Source organism: Paramisgurnus dabryanus, chromosome 5 (genome assembly GCF_030506205.2).
Source record: "Paramisgurnus dabryanus chromosome 5, PD_genome_1.1, whole genome shotgun sequence".
In the NCBI taxonomy this organism is placed as follows: domain Eukaryota; kingdom Metazoa; phylum Chordata; class Actinopteri; order Cypriniformes; family Cobitidae; genus Paramisgurnus; species Paramisgurnus dabryanus.
In genome coordinates, this window is record NC_133341.1 from 33,557,631 (window position 1) to 33,576,904 (window position 19,274).

Sequence of the window (19,274 nt, forward strand, 5' to 3'; positions counted from 1 at the left end):
ACAGAAAGTAATTTAAATTTAACTTTAAAAAAAAGTTTAATAAGATGACTTTATAAACTTTTTCTACACAGCTACCAGATCTGTGTACTATAGTGGAGTGGATAGAAGACGTGAGCAGATGGACAAAAATAAAGTGTCCAGATACATATATATGTATATTAGTATATTATATTAGGGCAACCAAGCACAACAACCAGACATTTTGATGCTGGGAAACCATTTTAATAAACTTTCTGAGTTGCTAACACGTTAGAGCCAATTGGGAACAACACCACTTCTGTTGCCGAAATGCGCGCGCAGGCTATTTGATCACGTGAGCTGTAAAAGGGTCTATACAGCGGGAAAATAAGTATTTGACACATGAGCATTTTTATCAGTAAGGGGATTTCGAACTGGGCTGTTGACACAAAATTTCCACCAGATGTAGACATCAAGAAAATGTTTGAATTCATACAAAGAAATCAGAACATTTAAGTATACAAGTTGAGTCATAATAAATAAAGTGAAATGACACAGGGAATAAGTATTGAACAAATAAAGAGAACAAGGTGCAAAATGGCATAGAAAGCCAGGAGATCACCTAATATCTGTCAGCATTGATATCAGCTGCTTTAGTCCTAATTGATGGCCTTTAAAGGCTTCTCATTACCCAGGAGGCACACAGGAAAGACTTCATGATGGGTAAAAGCAAAGAACTCTCTCAAGATCTTTGTAATCTTCTCGTTGAAAAGCATGTTGATGGGAATTGTTATAGGCGCATTTCCAGAATTCTAAATGTTTCTGTGAGCACTGTGGGGGCCATTATCTGAAAATGGAAAAAGCATCACTTCACCATAAACCAGCCACAATCAGGTGATCCACGTAAGATCCCTGTCCGAGGAGCCCAAAGAATAATCAGGAGAGTTCTCCAAGAGCCAAGAACAAGTCGGGCAGAACTTCAGGAAGACCTTGCATCAGCAGGTACTGTTGTTTCAAAGAAAACTATAAGCAATGCACTGAACCCCCTTGGCATCCATGCACGCTAACCACACAAGACTCCATTGCTGAACAAAAAGCATGTTGAGGCTTGGTTAAAGTTTGTGAAAGAGCATTTGGAGAAGCCTGTGGATTATTGGGAGAATATAGTATGGTCAGATTAAAGCAAAATTGAACTTTTTGGCAGTCATTCTACACACCATGTTTGGAGAAGAAATGGCACTGCCCACCACCCCAAGAACACCATACCAACAGTTAAGATTGGGGTGGAAGCGTCATGGTTTAGGGCTGTTTTTCAGCAAGGGATACTGGCAGACTTCATATTATTGAAGGCAGGATGAATGGAGAAATGTACAGGGAAATTCTGGATAAAAATCTGCCGCCATCTACCAGAAAGCTGAAAATGAAAAGAGGGTGGACAAACACAAGGCCAAGGAAACAATAAAGTGGTTTCAATGAAAGAAAATTGCAACATGATCTTAAAGTTCCGTGGGATAGTCACAGAATTTTTTGCTCATTTTTTCGTGGTATTCTCACGGATCTCCGCATATTTCTGTGGCCCTGCCACGGACTTTCCTTTCCGTGGCATTCTCACGGATTGGTTACTCAACTGCTTTTTCCTATTTTCAAACCATTGTCGCTTCGGTTAAGGGTTAGATTTGGTGTTTGCGTTAGTATGTCACTTTAAGTATTGGTTTATACTATTTTTTCTGATGTATTCTTTTATATTTTCTAAACTTTAATCAATTGTTGCCTGGCGTTGGGGTTAGAGTTGGGTAGGGATGTCATTTTACAAAAATCCAACCCTAAACCGAAGCGACAATGGTAAGAAAATAGGACAAAACAGTTGAGTAACCAATTCTTAAGAATGCCACGGAAAAGAAAGTCCGTGGCAGGGCCAGAGAAATATGCGGAGATCCGTGAAAATGCCATGGAAAAATGAGCAAAAAATTCTATGCCACGGAAATTCATGAGATCAGGTTGGAAAATCAAGTTGCTTGAATGGCCCAGTGAATCACCTGACCTAAATCCCATAGAAAATCTATGGAAAGAACTGAAGATTAAAGTTCATAAAAGTTCATAACAGTTCACTGATCAAAGTTCACTGGGGCGGCAGTGGCCTAGTGGTTCATGTAGGTTGTCTACAAACCGGAAGGTTGGTGGTTCAATCCCTGGCTCCACCGGACCAAGTGTCGAGGTGTCCTTGAGCAAGACACCTAACCCCAGCTGCTCCTGGCGCCTTGCATGGCTGACACCGCCGTTGGTGTATGAATGTGGGAGTGAATGGGTGAATGTGAGGCAACTTGTAAAGCGCGTATAATATATAAATATAGTATATAAATGCAGCCCATTTAAAAGATGCCCAAGGAACCTTCAAGATTTAAAGACCATTTGTGTGTAAGAATGGGCCAGAATCACACTGAGCAATGCAGACGACTGGTCTCTCCATACAAGAGGCGTCTAGAAGCTGTAATCACCAACAAAGGCTTTTCTACAAAGTATTAAATAAAGTGTGTTCAGTACTTTTCCCTGTGTCATTTCACTTTAGCCCACTTAGAAATTCCCTCACTGATAAAAATGCTGATGTGTCAAATACTTATTTTCCCGCTGTATGTTGTATGTTGTGTTGTTTATGTTGTTCAATGTCAGTGTTTAATATAAATTTAGTTTTGCTTTGCAAAGACCAAACTAGAGTATATGGCTCTTATTAAAGTCCATGAAGTGTAAGAGATGAGACTCTAAATACTGACACCACATCAGTTCAGCTCAAATGGATTCAAAATGGATGTAAGAGTTTAAGTAATTTGTGTTTTAATTCATTTAATGTGTGTAAGAAAGATGAATATAATATGAGTGTAAAACACTGCTGACCTGCAATAAAAACTGAATAATGTTGTTCAATTGAGCGGTGAGGAGGAACGGTCAGGATTATTTTTGTGACTATATACCTTAACTAATTTGGATCGTTTCGATTTTTTGGTTGGCGTGGACACTCAGCAATTTATCCCTATTTCTCTCTCTCTCTCTCTCTCTCTCTCTCTCTCTCTCTCTCTCTCTCTCTCTCTCTCTCTCTCTAAAATCCCAAAAATGTAAGGTTGCTGTTCCTTGTGAAAAAACAGTGATATGGTAAATTCTTCATTATACACGTCAGAAAAAGGGCACTGGGGTGATACTCCCTTTGAAAAGGTCTAAATATACAGTCTTGTTCAAAATAATAGCAGTACAATGTGACTAACCAGAATAATCAAGGTTTTTTGTATATTTTTTTATTGCTACGTGGCAAACAAGTTACCAGTAGGTTCAGTAGATTCTCAGAAAACAAACAAGACCCAGCATTCATGATATGCACGCTCTTAAGGCTGTGCAATTGGGCAATTCGTTGAAAGGGGTGTGTTCAAAAAAATAGCAGTGTCTACCTTTGACTGTACAAACTCAAAACTATTTTGTACAAACATTTTTTTCCTGGGATTTAGCAATCCTGTGAATCACTAAACTAATATTTAGTTGTATGACCACAGTTTTTTAAAACTGCTTGACATCTGTGTGGCATGGAGTCAACCAACTTGTGGCACCCCTCAGCTGTTATTCCACTCCATGATTCTTTAACAATTCATTCACATTTCTTGGTTTTGCTTCAGAAACAGCATTTTTGATATCACCCCACAAGTTCTCAATTGGATTAAGGTCTGGAGATTGGGCTGGCCACTTCATAACATTAATTTTGTTGATTTGGAACCAAGACTTTGCCCGTTTACTAGTGTGTTTTTGGTCATTGTCTTGTTGAAACAACCATTTCAAGGGCATGTCCTCTTCAGCATAGGGCAACATGACCTCTTCAAGTATTTTAACATTTGCATACTGATCCATGATCCCTGGTATGCGATAAATAGGCCCAACACCATAGTAGGAGAAACATGCCCATATCATGCTCCATGCTTCACTGTCTTCACTGTGTACTGTGGCTTGAATTCAGAGTTTGGGGGTCGTCTCACAAACTGCCTGTGGCCCTTGGACCCAAAAAGAACAATTTTACTCTCATCAGTCCACAAAATGTTCCTCCATTTCTCTTTAGGCCAGTGGATGTGTTCTTTGGCAAATTGTAACCTCTTCTGCACATGCCTTTTTTTAACAGAGGGACTTTGCGGGGGATTCTTGAAAATAGATTAGCTTCACACAGACGTCTTCTAACTGTCACAGTACTTACAGGTAACTCTAGACTGTCTTTGATCATCCTGGAGGTGATCATTGGCTGAGCCTTTGCCATTCTGGTTATTCTTCTATCCATTTTGATGGTTGTCTTCCGTTTTCTTCCACGTCTCTCTGGTTTTGCTCTCCATTTTAAGGCATTGGAGATAATTTTAGCTGAACAGCCTATCATTTTTTGCACCTCTTTATAGGTTTTCCCCTATATTCAACTTTTTAATCAAAGTACGCTTTTCTTCTGAACAATGTCTTGAACGACCCATTTTCCTCAGCTTTCAAATGCATGTTCAACAAGTGTTGGCTTCATCCTTAAATAGAGGCCACCTGATTCACACCTGTTTCTTCACAAAATTGATGACCTCAGTGATTGAATGCCACACTGCTATTTTTTTGAACACACCCATTTCAACTAATTCAACTACTTGCCCAATTGCACAGCCTTAAGAGCGTGCATATCATGAATGCTGGGTCTCATTTGTTTTCTGAGAATCTACTGAACCTACTGGTAACTTGTTTGCCACGTAGCAATAAAAAAATATACTAAAAACCTTGATTATTCTGGTTAGTCACATTGTACTGCTATTATTTTGAACAAGACTGTATATAATTAGGTACAGATACAGTATGGATACATTTGGTTTATCTTTCATGTACTAATATGCACTCTTTAGGTACAGAGGTGTACTTTATAAAAGGGTAGTGCCCTGCTCACAACTATATGTTTTTGTAATAAATTTTCTTTGGAGGGCTGCAAAGGAATGCAAAGTACACAAGGGGGGCCGCACGCTGAAAAAGTCTGAGAAGCACTGCTGTAGAGTATATACAGAGTATAAAAGATTTGTCCCTGTGAGTTCATTCCTGTGTAAATAGGGTCAGAATGACTGCTGCATTTCACCGACTCAGCGAAACTTTTAAATATGCCAACAACGCTTAAAACACTTCACTGAATCTCAACATTGCACCCACACGCACACACACACATCTCATAAACACACACGTCATAACACATCTCTCAGGTGGAATAGATGCAGATTTAGCCTCCTATTATCTGCTCAGATCACATTGTGATATCAGTGGCAGATGGGCATCAGATGGGGATTTAATCTGGTTTTGATGAGGATGATATTGTTTGATATTGAAATAATAATATCACATTAGATGAATGGCATGAGTGTGTGTGCTCACTGGTGTTTGTGTGAGCTACCTGCCGTAATAATACAGAGACAGAGGTCATAGTCTTAACTATTTAAACAATGTTTTAGTGCTTTTCACTGTCTGTAAAAGTCAATTTTTACTCTCATACAGCATCATTTGAGAGTCACACATTTCAATCCATCTGTTCTTCTGGAAGGGTCGAGGAGAAATGTGCTCAGAAAGATCAAATAACAAGCTTTTAATCACTCAGACAAAAAGACAAAGCTCAGTGAAACCAAATCATTCAAAATGAAACAATAACATGTCAAAGTCCACACAGGCTTTATCATTATGAATCCATCTTCAAATGAACTACGGCTAACCTGAGAGAACAAAACGATTCTTTTTTCATAGATTTTGTTTGGAAGTAAAACTTTCAGTCACATTTCCAGCAAATTAAAGCTGCATATAAAGGCAAAGTGTGTCACATCATTCAATGTTTTAAACCTTTTCTTATGCTAGTTTAATGTTTACAGTCATCTACTGTATAAATGAAGTCATTCTGTGTTTCTGATGGTCTGATATTTTATAACATAGATTCACCCATCAACACAATCCAGACTCAAATCACAATCAATGAAAGAAGATTTCATCACAAAAACAGAAGCAGCTAAATTATAAATAAGACCAACGCTGGCGTAACTAAAAAGATGAAGAAATCTTTCTTTAGGTCCAGTTTTCCTGAGGTGTTGCATCAATGATTGAATCATTAGTGTGGACCGTAGGGTTGAAGCCTTATTACATTTGATGTGGGTTAAAACAAGGCCAGAAGACAGCGAAGACTAAAGTTTTTCCAGTACTGTTTGTAATCTTGTGACAAAATATTCTTAAACAATCTTTAAGAAAGGCATTCATTCTCACTAATGGTCTTTTCTAGCCAAATAGATTTTGCATGCAACCTTCAAATCAACAAAGCGCTCATTAATCTGTTACTTGTCTTTTTATCTGTTTAATATGCACCATATTATCAGTTCTGTGCTGCATCCTTGTCATTTTTCAGAGATTTTTGCAGTTTTGATCAGGTGGTACAGTAGTGCTGCAGACGCAACTGCGCAGTCGCAGACATCATCAGCATCTGTGAGCGGTCGCAGGCTCCTTGCTGCTGCATTTTGCTATCTGAAGAATTAAAACGTCATCATAAACGCTCACAACATTTCCAAACCGTAGTACGGTAATGTGCAGTTAACCTCCACTGAGTAGAAAAGTGGTTCAAAATGTGATGGTCTCAAGATTACATTAGTAAATTTATAGACTCATTGCCACAGTTTGACGCTCACATAAGAGGTAAAATTAAGGGCCAAAATGCAATAATTATATCTAAACATATTTTTAAAGTTTTTAATATTTGCAATTAAAAGTGTTACAGCATTATTTGTTTTGCAGTGTTGACATTAAAATCAATCATGTGACTGTTACTTATGTCATTTTTATTGTTTATATACTTTATAGATTGAAAATGACATTCGTTTATAGCATATCACAGTTGTTGTGCAAATATATGAACAAAAAATGCCATATCAGATGTAAGTATGATGCCAATATGTCATTGTTCTAATTGAATTCATTGATGTAAGTATTTGACATAAAAGTTAGTCATCATAGGGGAGCTGAGGTGTTAGAAATGTAAGTGGGAGTGCCATCAAAAAGACTGAACGCTCTTTAATTTTAATGTCTGTTTATGCACAAATTTCTGTGAGCCATGCACACTGTACCCCTTTAAAAAAACTGGTGCATGACGCCCCTGACAGGGTTGATAAACGCAAAGATCACACATTTACTGGTTCTTTTACATTAGTGCTCAAAAGCTTCCAGTCTTTATCAAAGATTTTCTCCATAAAATCCAAAATTATTTGAACACAAATGATCACAAATGCAGCTGAAGTAGAAAACTTTCAAAGTGGACTTATTTCTGTGTTGGCACATTTTAACTTAAGTTTATCGAGCTATTGACAGTGGACATGTTGATAATCCCACAAATACTTTCATTAAATGAATAAAACATTTCTATTAAGGAATGGTTTGGAAAAGTCTTGCTCAGGCCAAATTGTTCGGTTTGTGACATTGACATAATAATATAGGCTAATCAATAATCTGCAATTGTGTTAGGCTGTGATTTTGTTAAAAAAGATCACACAGAGTTCATTTTTCCCCATCTGAATTTCAAGGCATCAATCTGATGTGTTTACTTCAGCTGAAACTAATTGTATTTAAGTGTCTTTGATCTCTTTTGGCCTCAGCTGAAGTGATCGATTGATCTCTGGAGGGATCCACTGCTCATTCACCGCTCATCCGCAGCTCTAAACTGCTGTCGAACCCCTAAGAAAATCAGCCGAACCCGAGCACGAAAAAAGGAAAGTCTGCTTCAAACAGAAAAAACACCAACGGCCTCTCTCGGCTCTCCACAGCCAATTTAACTGAAGCTTCGATGCAGAAGCCCTAAAGAAATCGCTGTTACAGCGCTACGAAATGCTAGAGGAACAAGCCTGAAAAATGTTCGGTAATTTACTTTCACATTTTATTGGTTGGAAGCTGAGGGATATTTCACCCTGTGGCAGATATGAAGTCATTACTCTTGGAGTCCTGAGGGTGGAAAGATGCCAAGCAGCAAAAATCTGCTGTTTATTCGGCTATTTTCTAGCAAGCAAAGGTGTTTTTCCTAAAACACAAGTATAAAAAAATAAATCAAAGCCGTTTAAAAACGTATGTGCGGTACTGTGGGCCGTATGACACTTTTATCAGTCTAGTTTAACAGTATGCAATCGTTTAGATCATTAAATAAGATCAAATACTGCTCAGTTGATTCATTTATTAAATATGATATGATCATTTTAAAACAGATATATCTGATAAAGTGATTGGATGATGTGTTATATGAGGAGTGCTGTGTCAGGAGTGTAAGTGAATGTGTGTCTGCTGACTTCAGGCTTTGCAGTAATGATTAGTGATTCTTTCTGCTTCACAGTTTTGCCAGTGCTTTCTGAAGCTTTTTCTTTTCTTTATCAGCCTCGCTCTTCTCCAGGCGACCAAAAGTCACAAAAAACCTTATCGACAAACCTGCAGCTCTGCTCTTAATATACACCTCTATGGTGTGTCCATACACAAGCCTGAGATCCAAGAAACCAATCGGTCAAAGGTGCTGTGATGCTGAAAGCTCCCTGCAGAACATCAAAGGGCTCTCATTACATAAACATTTACTCTAATAATACCCCGGTAAAGATGAAGCGGTGGGAGATGAATGTATGAAGACTGATTCAATTTATGGTTTCTAATCATAACTAATTTCCCCAAGTCCCATAGACAGACCAACTATACATGACTATTTGTCATTTTAAAGCTGAGGAAGATGCACAGACATTTAAAAGTGCTTGTGTAGATTATAGGTGCTATGGAATAAAAAACTATTTATGTAGGCACGCTTGCAAAATGAAACAAAAATGAAAGAGACAGAGAGTCGCTTTAGTTTTATCCTAAAGACAGCGCTGAACATTGTGGGTTCACGCTACAAGTCAGAACTGATGTTAAAACATTTTGCTCGGTACATCACACATTAGATCAATAGGCGATAGAGAGAAGCAGCTCGAAAAAAAATTCAACACAAAAGTTTACTTTTCACCAACTACTCACTTATAGAGCTTTCAGTGGGACTGCACCGGCATACTTACTTTAATACATTCTTCTTCTACATACACACCAAACGCGTTACTCGCTCTAGATTAACCACAGGATTTAACTTTCGCTGCGTCCGAAAACTCAAGGCAGTGACTCGTTGCCTCGCTGCCTCATGAGGAAATGACTTCGGAGGCATGAAGGCAGCTCAGAGAAAGACTTTCGGACACACTTCTAAGGCAGCGTGTTTGAAATTCAAACAGAGAGCGCCTTTGTGATAACTAATCACATATTTGAAAACTACAATACTAATTTCTCGCTAGAAATGCAATTAAAAGTTGTAAAAAGTGAAAATATACGTTTATTTACACTAAATTTGTGGTCCAGTCGCGTCCTTGGCCGCCATTTTATGAAATGATCTTCCTATTGCAATCCGGTCAGCCACATTTAAAAAAAAACTATTAAAAACCCAGGTCTTCCAAAAATACTCTAATTTCTCTCTTTTCAGTTAAAAAAAAACACTGTTTGTACTATTGCCTCCCTATAACTTTTATTGGAGACACACGTGCACACAGACACAAAAACACACACAGACGCATACACACACACACACACACACACACACACACACACACACACACTAATGGTTTGTCTATTAGTCTCTCTAGTGATTAATTAAAAGTAGTTAACACTATAGATGAGAGTTTTAGTGACTGATGAACCTCTGTCTTGTGTTTTTCAGTTCTGTCTGAATGATATAAAGGTTAAACATCTCAAACCGTCAATATGAGGTCAAACCTTTCTAGAGAGAAAAGAGAAATGAGATGTAATGAAGAGTAAATGGTGTGTTTGTTTCAGCTCGAGATATATTACATTTATATTTACGCATTTGGCAGACGTTTTTATCCAATGCGACTAAAAGTGCATATATTTTACCAACATGTGACCTTCTGTGCTGCTGACTCAATGCTCTAACACTGAGCTTAACATGAAATCTAAACCATCTCTGAGGTTTACTTTAAGGTCAAGTCCTGATTGTGTACAGCTCAGTGTTGTGTTTTTCTAATTAAAAAAACTTAATTTTCAAATGTAATAACTTGCAGTGAGTTTCCTGCTTGGCCATTTTTTTCACCACTTCCTCTCTCACCTCGTGTTTTTCTCTCTGGAGCACATTTGATATATTTGTAATATTTCTTCAGGTTGAAGGCTAACACGCGGAGGACTTTCTCTATTTCTGTCTTCCTTTTCATATCTCCATCAGTTGAACATATAGATCAGTGACCTCTGTGTGTTTCACTTTCATCCTCCACATTCTCACAAACACAGTTTCAGTGTTGAAAGACAAATCCACAAGGCTTCAGGATGTACAAACACATACACACAAACATATACAACTTAGCTGCAGTTACAACAGATCATAACTGAAGTCACACTTAATCATAAACCGACTACTTCAAATTAGCACAGATCTACGATACGACCGAGGGCTCAAACCAGGTAACAAAGTCTCATCAATATGATTTGTTTCAAACCATTTTACTTTGAAAAAATAATTAATTAAAATTACTAAATTGCTTCACAAAGAGTTACAGAATAAAAATGCCTTGATACTAATGTATGTTGTTTGGCTATGATTATTAATAGTCAGTTTCTCTTCAGACCATTAGTCAACAAATCCAGTAAATGAACACAACAGATTTAATGATGGTGATCGTTTCAGAATAACATCCAGTTCTCCGTTCTAAACCCTGATACAACCATTAAAATCAAATGCAGTTTATCCACTGTAAAAAATACTTTGCGGCCTTAAAAATTTTTGTTGAATCAACTCGGATTTACAAGTCATTTCAACTTACTATTATTTATCTTGACTAAAGATGAGTTGTTATAACTACAGGTGAGTTGTTATAACTTATAAAATTAAGTTGACTTTTCTCAACTATATTTTATAAGTTGTGACAACTTATCTTTGTTGACATAACTTGTAAATCTGAGTTGATTTAACAAAAAATTTTAAGGCAGCAAAGTATTTTTTACAGTGTGTATATTAGCTGGGTTTCCATCCAAACGTGAAGTGAATCTTTTCATAATTTGTAAAAAAAGAAAAACAAAGAAATGTGGTTAGGTGCGTTTCCAACAAGTTGTTCGACTGAATGTCTGTGACATCAACAGTAAATAAAACAATACTAAACGGGGCAAATTAATGTGAGAACGCAATTCCAAAAAAGCGCTGATGGGAGTGGTAATATCTGCGGGTTTTTAACTAAAAAAGCAAAAATAACACATGCGCAACAACTGATTTCCATAATGACCAACACAATCTACTAAGAGCAGCGCAGATTAGTTCAGAGTCACAAATAATCAGAGCTGATGAGGTGCAGGTGATCTACTAACACCTGATGAGCTTGAGTTCAGCACCACAGACATCGCAGCGGAAAATTCAGTGTGTAATCCCAGCTAATGAAGCCATAGTACACTAAAATGAACTGGAGGACAAAAAATAAAAGGTTTACAAGAAGTTCTGAAACGTGCTATTGTGTGACTTCTCCTAGCGACTCCTCTTTAATAAACTGTTACATGTTAAAGCAATTCTATGCATTGTATCACACACGCTCTACTCAAAAATAACTGGACCACATCTTTACAGCGATAATTATCCACTGTGCATCTTTAATAAATCCTGATAGTTGTTATTTAACGCCAAAATGATGGTTTGCGCTGGCGCAAGCTGTTAGTAAATCTGGCCCTATATTTGTATTTCTAAAAGATTTTTTTATGTAGCAGGCAGAGGTCAATGTGTCAACAATCAATGTTCATTTAAGTGTGGAGTCTTTTATAGATAAATGAAACATTTCTGATTCAACACATGAAGCACTGCAGATGAGCGGAGGAACATCTGAGAGTGAGTGAAATGAATCCTCAGGTAACAAATACTGTACAGATCTCAGTCTCACCCTCAGGCTTTAATGATGATAAAAGACAACAACCGGTTTAATTACTCTACTCTATCCTCTGATTAAACTACTGGACTTTAAACTCACATCCACTGCTAAATACAGAGGTCTATCACTTTAATAAATGACCGAATGAGAGAGAGAGCATTTAACAACAGACACTTTATTTATCCAGTGAGTGTTTTTATCACTATTGTGTTCCCTTGCAATCCAACCCACAACCTTTTTGTGCTGTTAACACAATGCTCTACACATTGAGCTACAGGAACACACTGTACTTTAATCCAACCCTAAACATCTTCATCTGCTTCAGGTCATGAGGACACAACATCAAAAGATCTCATTATGATTCCTCCTGGTATATGAAGTTCCTCTTTCATTCTTACATTCACACACATTCAATCTAATCTTGTATCACACAGCTATCATTTCTCTCATGCTGTCATACTGTAAATGTCACCCAGTAGAAAATATTCAATAGATTTATCAGGAAGGTTTTTTTCATCTATCACTTAAAATTCATTTATATATATTCAATCATTCAACATAAATGCTGACATACAACACTGAAATATACAGCTAATTTAATCCTGTAGGAAAGAGAAATGTTTGAGATTTCTGACATTCACTGACAGACAGTGGTATCAGTGGAAAGTCAATGTGGTTGGTAATACATCATACTGATCTAACAATCACAGACAACATTCATATTTACAGCAACCTTTGTAAATCTCATGATTGAGATGTCCCACTAATACATGTCTGTACTACTGTCTATAGCATGAGACATGAGGTGGACATGAGGAGACTAAACATAAAGGAAGAAATAACTGCAACTTCTGACTCCTTATGTAAAATAAAGTAAGTCTATTGCTCTGGGCCCGGTTCCCCAAAACGTTCTTATCGCTAAGTAGTTCTTAACCTAATCCTTAACCTCTCTCTTATATGGCAAGATTCCCAAAACGTTTGTACGCTAAGTATATCTTCTGTAAGTCACACTTTCATAAGGTTGGTCTGGACCATTCGTAAGCTCTCTCTTAGCGTTGTTTGTGCGCAAAACGCTATCGCCGCAGTCTTTAGAAATCAGCGCAGCGCAGTAAAAGTCAAACTATGGTATGCTGACATTTTTAAGACTTATAATAAAATATGTTTGCAATGGATACAGGACTATTTATGCAGTTGACTTTATTTGGTATCAGAAATAATGAATCAAAGACGGCGCCGGTGTTTGTTCCTCATTGAAGTCTGTTCCCTATATGTTTATAGCGTTTTCATCACGTTACATTTATAATTTATTTAGAAAGATTAAAGTTTTCAATTGGTTATACTAAAAAGCAATAATATCATGTATTCTATTATACAATTTATTAAATATTTCATATTTGACAGTTTTATGTCTTTTAACATATAGCCTGTGTTTTTCTTTTCTTTTTTTCTCTACTGTTTGTTTTAAAACTGTTATGTTTCCAAACATAATAAATATATATTATACATATAATATGATTCATACTGTAAAAATAAATCAAGAACAGTCAAGATACATTACATAAATGCACACATGTACATCTCAGTAGCCATTAAAACTTTCAATGTATACAGTATAAAGAATAAACGTATAATGTGATAAAAATGCTATAAAAACACTACACTAAAGGGAAACATAGGGGGAACAGACTTCCACACAACACCGGACGCGTAACTGTTTAGTCCATGCCAATTTTTTTATTCGTCAACCCTTAAACCTTTTGACATTTTGCCTGACGTGGCTAAATAAAAAAATCGCCTTCCAAGACAACTCATTATGGAGCTGCTAGATCTTCTCAGACCATATTCTCTATCTAACTAGGTTGCTTTTTATTGAAAACATTAATGGTAAGCAATACCCCATTAAACAAAAATACTGCAGCTGCTTGCCAATCAATTCTGATTGTTAAGTACCTTACCATTCGTATAAAAGTGTATATCATCATTTTTAAAAGTCGTTAAACCCATGTCAAGAAGCGGCACAAGTGGCACAACGGGATAAGGAGGGTGTATAAATAGCGAGGGATACCCGGTTCGTCTACCCGTATTACTGACAATTTGATCATTTAATTAATAGTCTATATTTTACGGATAACTTAAACTATGTTAAAATAAATGTGACTGAAATAATTTGAGTAATGTTCCATTTGTATATAACGTGTTGTCTTTCTTAACGTCGTAATGCACCTTCGCGTGAAATGGAAAATTCGATCCCTGAGTTATCGATCGCAAATAATTCAGCACCTTCACTTGGGACAGCGCCATTGTACGTCGTTCTTAGAGGCAGCGTGTTAAGAAGCTTCCTAAGAGACACTTCGGGGAACACACTTAGGAACATCAACAACTTTGGTAAGATATATCTTTTTGAGTCTTCTTAGCACGCTAAGAGTGAACGTTATCGGGGAACCGGGCCCAGATGTCTCCAGAAATCTGTTCTAGAAGAGATCTTAATGGCGTCTTAACATTTTCTCAGATTGTGTGCCGTCAATATGAAGCCAAACATTTCATATCTTTTAATATCTCACAAGACTTGGAGCTTCTGAGAAAAATTTGGGAATCATGTTGAGATATGTTTGATCCTGAGAGCTGAAAACTGAGACCTCAATATTACATTGTTGGATCAGAACAGCTTGCATCTCTTATCCCCCAGTCTGCATCTCATTTGATTCAGCAAATGTTTCCAGCCTGGTCTCACGGTTAATACGTAATATTATTATATAACTTTCAAATACACAAAACATATTATTTTGTATGTTTAAATAGATGCTGAAGCATACAATGTAGATGTATATGTAACATTTAATTACATTTTTACAGACACAAAACATAAAAACATTTACAAAACTTTCATACCATCAAGATTGCTGTAAAATTTCCCTTTAACCATTTTATCAATAATGTTTCCATCCTAACCCAAACATTTTTAAACCAAAAAAGACAAAATATACTGTATTAGTTCCTCACAATCATCTGAATTGTAAAGATGTGGATTACAGCAAAAGAATAAAATAAACATCTTTCATGAATTCATGTGTTTAGGTGTTATTATTGTTGTGTATGAGAAAACATCTTTTGTGTGTCATGGCAAACAAACGAAATATTTCAAAATAGTTAAATGATTACAGAAATGTGAATCTTTTGAAGATTTTAAAGTGTAGTCTTGTTTAATATTGTGTAATTCTCTGAAAGTCATGAACATTTCATTAAAGTAAATGAGTAAACTGTCTTAAATAAATAAATATGACTGAAAACATGTCATTAATATGAGCAAGATACACCAAAGCCCTCAATTTTAATATTTATGAAAAGGAATACGTACAAATCTGTACATCTATAAATTAACATATTGGTCCAGGCAACACATTGATATTATACGTATACATTGATGTTGCATGTACTGATGTACTGTGATTTCCAGGTCTCAGTTCCTCACCAACATTTTGGGACAGATGGTAAGATGTGATGTTGTTATTCATTTCAAGGGACATGTAACATGAGATGTAACATAACCCAGATGATCATACTGAGTAGCAGAAGATCTCCTGAATGTCCACCTTTAGCTATCTGATTCACTTATTAACACAGTTAAACACTGCGTTCAGACAACTGATCTCATTCATGATGTAGTGGTGTAGAGATGTTGTATTGCACAGTAAAGCATCTTACCTGTATATGATACAGGCGCAGTCTCTGCACGTGCCACAGTTCTCAATATCCTGACCTGTTCGATAAGAATGTCTTCTGAAACACAGAAACAACAGCACTGTTATCAAATAAAACACTTCAACTACTGTAGTCCTGTGGGTTTATTTCAGACCAGAGAAATTTCATTGCATAAATCTGTAAACGTTGTAATTATAGCATCTTGTAGTTATAAACTCGATTGTATTTACAGCTACGAACAGAAGCAGCTAATTTTCCTGCCGGATTTGAAAAATGATTTATTTGAGAGACTTAAAGTAATGTGAGAATGAGTCACGGTTAACAAGCCCAAACCATCATTTCTGTTTCTGCTTAATTAAAAACACTGCGTTTACACGACATGATGAATGCAGGAGAGAAATATATTCACAAAATGACAAAATCAAAATATAGCTGCAAGCAGTAATGACAAACCCAAGCAATATTTATTCTTCACACTTTCAGTGCTTTAGTCGCAATGAAAAGTTTTTAAGCAATGTTAGACATCAGTCACAATCATTTTCTCCAAACATTAACCCTTTAGACACACACAGAGAGAGACATGGAGAACGAGCAATACAGCATCTTAAAGGTGCCATTTGTAATAATTGAGGTAAAAGATTTTTTAAAATTAGTTACACGCATCAAAAGAATGAGAAGAAATAAGGGCAAAGATGTCATTAAAAAAATGACAAGGTATAGTGCTGCAGAAATATCAATCTGAATTAGCATGCTAAATTACTAGCTACAGCCCGACTGGTGTTGTAATACCAGTTTCGACCATGGGAGGCGGTATGCGGGCCACGCACATAACCGCCAGCCAAACTGCAATACACGAATAAGTGGGAGTACAGCCCTCTACTACTACCGCTGCGTCCGAAAACTAAGGCAGCTGACTTGTTGATTTAAGATTTATGAATGCAGCTCAGAGAAATGCAATTCGGACAGCCATGGATTCGGACATGCCTTGATGCCTTCCTGCCTTGCAATAGGGGTTTCGGACGTATTTCAGTTCAGGGAAGAAAGCGGAAGAATGGCTAAAGCAAGAGACATTTACCACTACCACAAACATTTGCTGCAGGGAACAACACGCTCGGAATCACAAATAAAATATGATAAATAAAGTAACCGAACCAGAGTAAATACTGGCACTGCTTTTCATCGCTGGAGACAACTAATGAACATGAAAGAAATGAGGTTCGACTCCGAAATGACAACTTTTCTTTTCGATTGGTAAGTAAGATGCTGTTAGTATTTCGCTAGAAGTTCACTTATAATAGGCATTGCCATAACCTATGCTCAGCTTGTACATGAACTACGGCTTTGTGCAGTAAATGTGGCTCCATCTGAAAGCAGCTGATGGCGATTCACTTTTAATCAATAAACCGGCTTCACTGACGAGAAGCGCAATGACTATCGCATGCAAATTATTGCGCATCCTTAGCTGTTAACGTTTAATAGTTAGCTCTTCCCACGGATCCGATCCGGTTTTCACCCGTTATCTACCAAGCTGATGCTAAAATGTAACATTAGCTAAGAAGCTTGAAATGTCTTCGATTATAATGAACACCAAATGGACGCACGAAACGTAGCGGAAAACATTGCAATTTTAATGAGACCGAATGTTTTTTTTGTGACTAATGATAACTTAGTTGCTAATGTAAATCAAACTTGATATATGCTGCTGAATTTGCAGCTGCTAAATTAAAATAGACCAACTCACTTTTCTGGAGGTATACTGCCCCCGTCTGTTTGGCGTGTGGAGTATGAATTGATTTTTTTTTGGGCGGACATGTTAAATGGTCCCTTTAAATGTAATCCAGTGACGGCTGGTGATTTCTTTTTCGAGGGCTTTAGCTGGGTTTTCACAAACAAGGTCAAAACGATCTAGTGTATGAAGCCAAAGATTGCTTATATACAATAAATCATCTTATAGCTACAGACATGGTATGTCTCTGACTAAAAACTGATAATAGTGGTCAAAAGCAATAGCAAAAGTAATAGGTCTGTATTATTAAATTGAGTGCAGTAGGGGGCCCAACTTTATAATCTTTCATAGGGCCCAAAATTGCTAGTGGCGCCCCTAAGTATCACTGAAATTATTTATGATTTCAGACCAGTGGTGTTCATGATCAAAGCATTTCACCTGTTTTAAGGTTACAGCATTATACACGTGTATGAAGCATCACATGAACAGTGTGGTTCGTGCCAGAGCTTCACGTGAAATAACAATGCTATCCTGATTTAGAAGCTCAGCACAATGGGGACTAATTACACATCACAGATTTCCAGAATCTTCCGCCTCTCCTCTCGCCTTCTGGAATTAAAGAGCTGATGATAATCCTAAACTAACCAAGCAGTGTTTAAATAATCCACAGATGGAATCAACCACAGAGAATCCCAACATGCTTCATATTTATATTTACATGCACTGTACTCAAATATTTGATAAGACTCAGACTGTATTCTTACTTACAGCTCATACAACCTTTCAGATCTTTTCAGTGATTATTTATAGGTGCCACATTTCATTTCAAAATGATTCAAATCTGCCTGAAATCTCTATCTGTTTGTCTTTCTACATCACATGTTAGCATTCTGTCTAGGACAACTGTTGCATGAAAAAATGTTTAAAGTCAATCTCTGTGGACAATCTCTCATCATCACAATAAAGTCATGCTCTCCATATGTGTGTGTGTGTGTGTGCGTGTGTGCGTGCGTGCAATTGTATTTGTGTAAGTGTGCGCGTGCGTGTGTGTGTGTGTGTGTGTGTGTGTGTGTGTGTGTGTGTGTGTGTGTATTTAAAAAAAAATCTTTAAGCACTAAAGACCAAAAAAATCAAACTAAATATATGAAGATTGAAACAAATAACAAATATGGGCAGTTATTTACAAATACATGAATTAAACAAGCAGGTAGTTAATGATCAAAAACAAGCAATAAATCCTTTCACTCCATACATTTGAACTCAAAACTGCTGGGTAACATAGATCAAGATAATACCATGTACACCTCAGGACAATATCCTGATAAACCGCAGAGCACGGGAACAACATGGCAAGCACCCACAACAGCCTCATCATCAGTGTTGGACTATTTAACAGATTCATATGATCAGATATTCAGATTAAATAAAAAACAACTGGACGTCTTCAGTTCACCTTTGTACAGAATTACAGCATAAATTAACTGTGACAGAAGTTTCTCTAAATATTTATGATTCTTTCAAACAGAACAAATGTCTAAAGAAGAGATGAAATGATGAAGGACACAGATAAACATTCATCACTCTTCATTACATTGACCTGTTCCTTAACACGAGCTCTAATGTCAGAGAAATTATTCTGCAAAGTAAAACAGCAAGATCATATATTGTGTAATGTAATCCTCTATTCTGTAAGCTAAAGATTTCTCAATGCATCATTAAACATAAAGCTAATGAGGCCAGTTTTAATGACATGACATTATCCTATTATCTTTGTTGTTGTTTTCACTTCATTGAGAACGTCTAACATGTGTTGTTTGGTGGTCAGACATCACTGAGTTAAATGTACCTTTATCACAAATGTTTTTATTAACAAGATATGAAATTACATTACGATTGCAGTTCATAATAATCTATAAAAATTACTATTT

General features: G+C 36.7%; 1 protein-coding gene across 5 annotated transcripts in view; it reads right to left on the reverse strand.

The window, feature by feature from the left end:
- LOC135732835 (uncharacterized) overlaps positions 1-19,274 on the reverse strand; it is a 65,674-nt gene that overhangs the window by 10,958 nt on the left and 35,442 nt on the right. For 3 of the 5 annotated variants that reach the window (XM_065251207.2, XM_065251205.2, XM_065251210.2), the window contains one exon: positions 15,624-15,698. In XM_065251207.2, coding sequence (XP_065107279.1) covers positions 15,624-15,698 — 75 coding nt within the window. Of the gene's footprint in view, positions 1-14,825; positions 15,530-15,623; positions 15,699-19,274 lie in introns of those variants that run through there. The other 2 variants (XM_065251208.2, XM_065251206.2) reach the window with 2 other exon arrangements.